The sequence below is a fragment of the Poecilia reticulata genome, linkage group LG5 (genome assembly GCF_000633615.1).
Source record: "Poecilia reticulata strain Guanapo linkage group LG5, Guppy_female_1.0+MT, whole genome shotgun sequence".
Taxonomy (NCBI): Eukaryota; Metazoa; Chordata; class Actinopteri; order Cyprinodontiformes; family Poeciliidae; genus Poecilia; species Poecilia reticulata.
Window position 1 is genome coordinate 30,879,866 of NC_024335.1, and position 8,589 is coordinate 30,888,454.

General features: G+C 41.2%; 1 protein-coding gene across 1 annotated transcript; it reads right to left on the reverse strand.

Moving 5' to 3' along the window:
* Window positions 1-112: 112 nt before the first annotated feature.
* On the reverse strand, window positions 113-6,586 carry cxxc1b (CXXC finger protein 1b). The gene is made up of 14 exons (XM_008410498.2): window positions 6,426-6,586; window positions 5,339-5,454; window positions 5,010-5,110; window positions 4,752-4,888; window positions 4,501-4,656; window positions 3,256-3,402; window positions 3,076-3,186; window positions 2,827-3,005; window positions 1,952-2,159; window positions 1,753-1,863; window positions 1,608-1,657; window positions 1,424-1,520; window positions 595-747; window positions 113-499 (listed from the first exon to the last, which is right to left on the reverse strand). Exons 1-14 carry the CDS (start codon window positions 6,426-6,428, stop codon window positions 353-355), a joined length of 1,716 nt encoding a protein of 571 aa, XP_008408720.1. The 5' UTR covers window positions 6,429-6,586; the 3' UTR covers window positions 113-352.
* Between the last annotated feature and the right edge of the window lie 2,003 nt (window positions 6,587-8,589).

The following is an 8,589-nucleotide window of genomic DNA, read 5'->3' on the forward strand; positions in this document are numbered from 1 at the left end:
TTATTTTTCATAAAAGAGTGATGATAACTGTGTAAAGGTATGAATATGTGTATGTACACATTCTACAAGAGTAATGTTGGTGTAAACACATTAGTCCTGACACACACGCAGAGCTTGTTTCAAGGCTTTATTTCTAATGTTCATACCAAAAACAGCAGTTTCCAAACTCAAATGTGGCTCCTCTACCACTATTAGGAAAAAATATATTATCATACACACACTTTAAAATGATAGAAAATCTTCTGTCATCAAAGCAGTAGTTTATCTAGAAGTTTACATCTTCAGGACACAATTATTACGTTGCTATGTACAGCGATCTGCAGACCTAAATCCAGCAACACACCCAGGCTGACTACCTATCCTTGTTGCTACGGAGATCAGTCGTCAGCGGGTCGTGCTGGATGGTCTGGTGCAACATCAGAGCCAGCAGACCGGCCCTGTTGGTCATTGCGGTCCTGACGTTCCGCTCCTGCTCAAAAAGCTCGTCCAACTTGTACCACTGTGGGAACAGAAAGAGGAGAGGTCATTAAAACCTGCTAAGACTTTTAGCTGTTGCGGCTTCCATGGCAACAGAGTGCCTCAAGATCGTCTTACCACTCTGACCCGCTCCAAGTCCACCTCAGCTCTCCTCAGTTTTTCCCAGTTGTAATGTTTGTTGCATTTCCTTTTGGACACCCTGCAGTAATCTCCTGTCGGCTCAAACACGTTCTTCACCAGAGGGCAGCCGCACACCTCGTCCACCGGCACCTGGAGGGCAAGCAGAAGAAAAACAATCACAATATTCACATGTTATATATGGTCAGTGGTGGGCATCATTAACTAAAAAGTTACACCCTAAGACACTAAACATTAGTTCCACTAAAGTCAAAGATTTACACCATCATGGTTATTTAGCAGAAGCTAAATGCTACACATCACAGTATTTAGCAGAAGCTAATGTTAAAGCGCTGCACCATCATGGTATTTAACAGAAGCTAATACTAAAGCGCTACACCCTCTTGGTATTTGCGAAAGCTAACGCTAAAGCACTAGTCGATGTTGATGCTGAAGAACTACACCATCACGTTATTTAGTGGAAGCTAAAGCTCAAGCACTACCTGAACACTGTATTCCGTGGAAGCTAATGCTAAAGTTCTACATCATAATGTTAGCGCAAGCTAATGCGTAAATGCTAACTTCAATTCAAATTGCATCTGCACTTGAAAGACTGCAACCCTTGAGCTCCAATTTAACTTTGATATAATTTACATATTCTATAACTTATCTTTATATCCTGTTAAATAGCAAGAGTGCTAAAAGGGCAAAAAGAAAAAAAAAAGAGCTCCGCTGCTAGCGCATCAGCGGAAGCGTGCCCAGCACCGAATACGGTTCCGTAGAGAAGCGTGGAAGCTTTTCCACAGCCTATTGATCGAGGCTCACTCACCTTTGGATCTCTGGAATGTTCTGGACACAGAACCTGCAGCCTCTTGCAGTAGGTCTTGCTCTGGGGGTTGTACACATCACAGAAGAGTCTGGTGGCACTGAGGAGGAAATGAATAAAAATAAATGGCGTGGTCCAAAAACGCTAAATTCTTTGCTGAAACTCCGAAGCATCCTTTCACTCTTACCCCTCTATTCTTGTTGGATACATGGAACCAAAGGACGTCTGGCTCTCGTACTGTTGAGAAGAATCGTTTCAGAAACGGATGTTTAGAAGTAAAAATGCCTGCATGCCACTCGAATCGCATTCTAGCTTTGAAGAGGCGGAATCACCTTGGCGTAGCATCTCTCCATGTGTCTCAGCGCCACTTTCGGATTAATGGGATGACCGCAGGACACGCAGAAAATCTGGAGATCTGTGTCGTCGCTCTCGCCTTCATTCACCTACAAAACAGCCGCCCCTCTGTTATTGCTTTTTTACTTTTTAAAAAATACGCAGCAAAGAAAAATCAGGAGAGAATTGGGTTATCACCTCCTCGTCCTGCTGAACCGCCTGCTGCTTGGCCTTGGAAATGATGCCCTCCAGCTCGTGGAAGCGCCGCTCCATGTCGGTGAGGCGGAGCCGGGCGTTCTGCTGGTCCCGGCGGATGCGCTCCAGCTGCTTCTTGCCGTGCTCCTCGGCGATGCAGGGACTCTGCTGCCACTGCTGGATCCGCTGAGGGAGGATCTCGTAGATCCGGCTGCAGGTCGGGGGGGAAAAACAAAGAAGAAGGAGGAAAAAAAGAAGCTTAAATTACAGCAATTATGGAAAAAGAAGTTGACATTCTGACCTTATCCTCAGAAATAAAATAAAAGACAAGATAAGTTTTGCTATATTACTCACATATAGCCAGAAAAAAATTATTTCTTCTATGGGTGCAATGATAAATCGGCCCCAGTATCCTTCATTTTATATATATATATATATATACACAAAAAACACAAAGAAAAATCAGTTTTGGACCGATTCTATTCATCTAATGTTCTGGTCTTAAATTAGGGGTGCGGCAATAAATCAGCACAAATGTCATTAATTTTGGGAGGTTAGCCGATAATTATATTTCCAACTTATCAACTCTGTTGCTATATTTAGCAACTTTTCAGGTAAATAAATAAATAAATTAGAATCTGCATTCCAAACTTTTTTCTTTTTAAAAATCAGTAATCGGCCAGAAACTGGTAATCCGTTCACTTCTCCTTTCTACTGTATGTGTTACTTTGTGTCACATAAAAAAACCCAATGCAACATCCACAAGTTTGCTGTTCTAATGTGATAAAAACAGACAACAAAAACAAATCATGGGGTGTGAAAACTTATGCGAGCCCCAAATCAAACATGGCGGTGTGTCGGTGTGTAGGAGGCGTTACTTGGCTGCCAGCTTCATGCCGCAGTCCTCGGAGCAGTACTTGGAGTTGGGCCTGGCTCCTTTCACACAGTTGGGCCCCAGACACTGACGCATCCCCCCGCTGTCCCGCAGGTCCCCCCGCTCGCTGTGCCGGTTCTTGTCCCTGTGCTTCTGCTTCTGCTTGTGGCGGCGCGACTCTTTCTGAACGGTCGGAGGGAGACACGTCAAAGGAAGCGCGGCTCGACGTCGTCACGCACGAAGGAAGACTCACCTTTTTCTCGATCTTCTTTTCCCGCCTCTTGACGTGCTTCACCTTGATGGCTTTCTTCCGCATGACGGGGCTGAAGGCCGGCTCGTCGTCCTCGTCGTCGCTCCCCCACGCCTGCGCGGACGAATCCGATGAGTTCCAGACATCCAGAATGAGCGGCGGGTTTACATGAAACCGACTCACCAGGTCGCCGCCGAGTCCCGCCGCCCTGTACTGCTGGTAGAGCTCCGCCTCGCTGTCGTAGTCCTCGGAGTACCGTCTTCTTCTGTGGTGGGAGTTCTCCCTCCTCTCGCGCAGGGAGAGCTCCTCCTCCTTCACGCGCAGCATTTTCTGGGAAAAAATAAAAACACAATTTCTAGAATACAGTTTCTGTTGATCGGCAAAGAAGAGGGGAAAATGCGGGGTTTCCCCACTGTCAAATTCAAGCATTTTCAAGGTAAGTCTTCAAAACTTTTCCAGTACCAGAACACTTTAGAGACTAAAAACAATATAAATAAACTAAAGAAAACAGTTTCAGTTCGCTGTTTTCATATCGTCTTACCAGGCCTGTCACAACAACAAATTTAGCTGGACGATAAATTGTCCTCCCACAAGTTTTTGCGATAAATGATAACATCGTTGCTTTGAGACCATTTTCAAGCAACTGAATGCTAATGGCAAGAAAACGAGATCAATAATCTTTAAATTCTAATAAACATTTAACACTGGAAGTGGAGAACATTTTAAATATCCAGTATAAATAAACAAAGCAACAAACAAAATGAATGATGAAGTCTCTGTAAACAAAATCATCCTTGAAAAAAAAAAAAAAGCTATACTGAAGACTTTCTTTCCAGTTTCTGGTAGAAAGAGAGAAAAACGATAAATCATCCAAATGGAAAATATTGATTTTGTTTTAATTCATTACGCCAGTAATTGATTTATTGTGACAGACCTACTGATCACTGTTATTTATAATATGTTGTGAAGCTATTCTACAATCTACAGCAGGAACAAGATAAATTAAAACATAAGAAAATGTTATGCTTTAAAATGGCTCTCGCACACACGACAGGTCTGAGAACGTTAGAAAAATTTTTTTCAAAGTTTTCTTCTTAGCAAATAGAAATAATTTTGGTAATTCTAACTGACCTAAAACAAGCAAAGTTTAGCCTAATTTAGCGTCAAAATGTGAGAGGAAAAAAGATACGCATTCATCTTTTTATTATCTTTAACTACATAATGCTTTCTAAATTTAGGCTTTTAAATCCAACATTAGATTGTGCTTTATTACAAAACTGTGTGCGGTTTGATTGTAAAGAACTTCACACAGAAATTAAGCACTTTCCAAACCTTGGGGAAAAAAACAACAACAACAAAAACACCTAATTGAAATTCAAGAACTTTGTGGGACTTGAAGCAGCCGCCTGAACCCTGAGAACGACTCACCCTGGCTCGAACCTCGCACTGCCTGAAGCGGCACTTCTGTCGGATCTTATTGGGCCCTCCGAACTTCTTCATGTCCTTGCAGAAGTCGCACTGGGCGCAGTCCTCGGTCCGCCTGCACGGCTCGCATTCCCCGCACATGCGCACCGACCGTTTCACCTGGAGACCGAAACGTCCGAGGGGGAACAAACACGGCTCAGCTCCTGCGAGCGGAGGGAGTTTTGTCGTTTCCAAACGCACCGGTTGCGACCTACTTTAGATCCGCGCCGTCTGTCGCTTTTGTAGTCCGGAGTGCTCGACGTGCTGTACTGCCGCTCGGTTCTGTCCGAGTCCGGCTCCTTCTCTCGGCTCTTCTTGGACCTGTATTTGACTTCCAGCAGTGGGTTCTCGTCTTTTGTTTTATGTCCAGAAAATATCAAAATGAAAAGGAAATAAAACATTTAAATAAGAAATATGTGTTTTGTTTTTTTTAAAGGAGGAAAAAACTGCAACAGAAAATTAAAAGCGCCGACCTCTGCAGCTCATGCAGTACCACTCCTGGATGGCCTTGGCCATCTTCTCTGTGATGTTGATGCAGTGCCCGTGGAACCACTCGTTGCAATTGTCGCAGCCGCTGCAAACAAGAATGCCACGGCATGAATCTATGTTTCCAAGTACAACAGCATCGCTGGTTTCTTTTAAAACAGGACTGGGTTTGCAAATTAGTCTGTGGTTAGAAAACCATCGTAAAAAAAAAACCAACAAAAAAAACATTCAAGCCCTTTTTGTAAAATCATGTAACGTTGTTTAAAGTGCTGTCCATGATTGAATAAACTTGACCTGAATTGAATTGTGAGCTTACATCATGAAGCAGTTGATGTCTGGCTTTCGACAAATGCAGTAAAGTGGAGCGTTTTCCCCCTCCATGCTGCTGCTCTCGGGGCCCGGTGCAGTGTCCAGGTCCGACAGCTCGCTGTCCTGAAATATGAAAGAACACGGGGGGTTAGAGCACAACAGTGGGAAAACTGTTCTGTCACGTTAGCTTGAAGTGCAGAGGGTATCTGCAATGAAGGTGCCAAGAAGACAAGTGATCAGCGAACACTATAGAGTAGTGACAGATGCTGCACATCAATCTGTGGTGGATAAGACTAATTCAAGGCTATGATTTTCAAAAAGTGAGGAAGTTTATTCACAAGTGGATATTTAAGGAAGATGTTAATCTTTTCAGGAGTCAAAATCCCAGTAGTTAAAAAAAAAAAAAAAAACTACTAAAAATATTCAAGATCCTCATGTTCGACTCTAGTTCTGGTTTTTGACGGTAAAACTTAATCTATCTAGCAAAAAGCCACATTGAAAAAGCTGAGTTTTAAGTGGACTGTTTTTCAGCCATTTTGTTCCTACTTATTCAACTTTTTTCTAAGGATATAATTTTTTTATTATATTCGGATTTGTAAACTCCTAGATTTGAAAAAGAACGTACTTTCTATTTCTAATTAAGTTCTAAGTTCCAGTTCTTGAAAGTGTTAATGTGCATAAAAAGCCAGCAGAACCAGGACATTTTAAGATGTGTGCTAATCGCTGTTTCTAGTTTTTAAGAAGGACTCGGTGAACTTACTGGAGTTCAGGGTGAGAGGAAAACCTCCCAATAAGATGCTTTGTTTACACAAACACACATACACTGTGCAGGCTAAAGTTAGCATAAGCTAAATTCGCACAAACAATTAAAGTTGTTAAGGTAACTTGATGGTATAATTAGAATTCCAAATAAAATGACAATTTTCGTTATTATTTATCGGTTACAGCATGGCAATTTTTTATCCACGTATAACATTTTCAGACTCCCGTACAAAGTAAACGGCTGTGTTACCGACTGGGCCCAGATAAACTACCCATTCTCGGTCTCCAGAACAGACGCTCGGTCATAAATAAATGACTGTTTGCATACTGACCATTTTGTGTAGTCACGCAGTCTTTCGCGGAGCACAACCAACAACAATGAAACTAATGTTACAAGGAACTAAGGAGCGTCGTTTCTTTAGCTAGCATTATGCTAACTGTACACACGGATATGCCTTCGGACGAATTCGGCTACGTTCGTCAATTCTCGTAAAACATTCTTCTTGAAATTTATTGGCGGTTGGCAAGAAACATTAGGTGAGCTTTACCGCCACCAACTGGTAAGGAGTGTGAACCACATGACAAATAAAGCTATATTCCATTATACACCTTACAAAAAGGATAGCAGGCCATATTTGGCCTGATATCCTCTGCTTCCCGAGTCCTTTTGCAGTAAATCAACAATGTCAAATTTCATTTTCATATTACTAAAGTTCCTAATTAACTTGTTTCTCCGAATCGCTCATAAAACATTCATCTTATTTTTTTTATGGCGGTTGGCAAGTACCTTATTCCCATTCCTGGGAGGCTTACGTGTTACTGGAGAAACCATAGACGCCTCATGGAGCGGGCCACCCCGTTGCTGCGATACGTAACAGCGTCCGCCATATTGAATGTGGAATATGTGTCAGTAAGGTAATACAAGTGAATGGACCGAACTTTATAAAGTGCCGTTTTACAAAGTATTTTAAGTTAATACCTGCCATTGACACATTTTCTCACACACATTAATATATTTGGATATCAAATAAATTACTAAAGACAACGTTTCTAACTTTTGATGTGATTATTTAATTGTTTTTAGGCATTTCTGAATAAAGAGCACAATGTTTTATTTGATAGAAATGATTGATAATTTTTATATTGAAATTGATTAACAGACATACTTTTACAGTGCTTTATTAAAGAATATATTTACGTAATTCCATAATTTAATTTACATTTAACATTAAGACAAGAAACTATTTTTCCAGTATTTTTTATACGTTACAGAAATGACTTTTGATTTAAAAATCAGTCATTGTCAATCATTAAACTACATATTTTTCTTACTTTTTTCCAGAGAATAAATATTTATTATGGTATTTAAAATGTGATAAAAATCAATTTTTGTGTTTATGTGACATTTATGTGATTCTTATTCAAGACACTTTGATAAGAATGACTATATATGTAATATAGGCGGCTACAAAGTATCTTTGTTTACATTTTTGGTTGGTGGTGTGCCTCGAGATTTTTTCAATTAAAACAATGTACCTTGGCTCAAAAACGGTTGAAAAGCACTGACCTAGATTAAACATATTTCAATAGTATGCAAAAATGAAAACCATATAAACATATTTTATAAAATGCATAAATGTATGCAAATGCAAGTATATGTTAGTTATGACATCACTCTCTCTGTGATGTCATAATATCATTCTCTTGTTATGACATCATAAAACAGTCTTAAGTACTTGAACTTTTYCCCAAGAGATCTTTCAGTCAAGCACTAAAGAAAGACTTGCAACTTGTAAAACGTGTACAATGGAGGATCCAGCATTTCTTGAGGAACTCGAGGAATTTTATGTAAAGACACAACGAAGGAGATTACATGGATTAAATACAGAGGAGCTACTGATAGAAATGGCAGAACTAATGCAGAAAATTAAACGATTTTATAATTTGGACGAGTCACAAGAAGAAGAGATGGAAGAGGCTATATTGCAACATCTAAGCCCAGAAGTGAGGCATCAGCAGCAGCGACCATCCTGGAGTATGTGGACCTTTTTGTCGGACTGTGGAGAGTCTTTCATGAGCGGCTTCAGTTTTGGGTTGGGTTTTGGCACAGCTGCAGGCATAGTACTGGCTGTGTACAAACTCCTTTGATAAACACTCATGCATATGGATGGTGCTTGTGGGAGGGGGTTCCTGTTGATCTTCAGTTGCAGAACCTGGCTCTTGGGACGTGGAATGTCTCCTCTCTGGGAGAGATTGGGAGAGGGGTTCCTGCCTCAAGTGGAGGAGTTTAAGTATCTGGAGATCTCGTTCACAAATGAGGGAGAAAGGGAGCGGGAGATCGACAGGCGAATTGGGGCAGCATCTGCTGTGAAGCAGGCGCTGTACCAGTCTGTAGTGGTGAAGAAAGAGCTGAGTCACACAGCGAAGCTCTCGATTTACCAGTCGATCTTTGTTCCCACCTCATCTGCGGTCATGAGCTTTGGGTCATGACCGAAA

What these genes read in the sequence shown, in the direction of transcription:
- cxxc1b (XM_008410498.2), bottom strand. An exon ending in AGTGCGAGGTTCGAGCCAGG is followed by an intron (nt 3,403 to 4,500) that starts GTGAGTCGTTCT and finishes ATTTTTTCCCAG; the next exon opens with AAAATGCTGCGCGTGAAGGA. An exon ending in CGGTTCAGCAGGACGAGGAG is followed by an intron (nt 1,864 to 1,951) that starts GTGATAACCCAA and finishes GCTGTTTTGTAG; the next exon opens with GTGAATGAAGGCGAGAGCGA.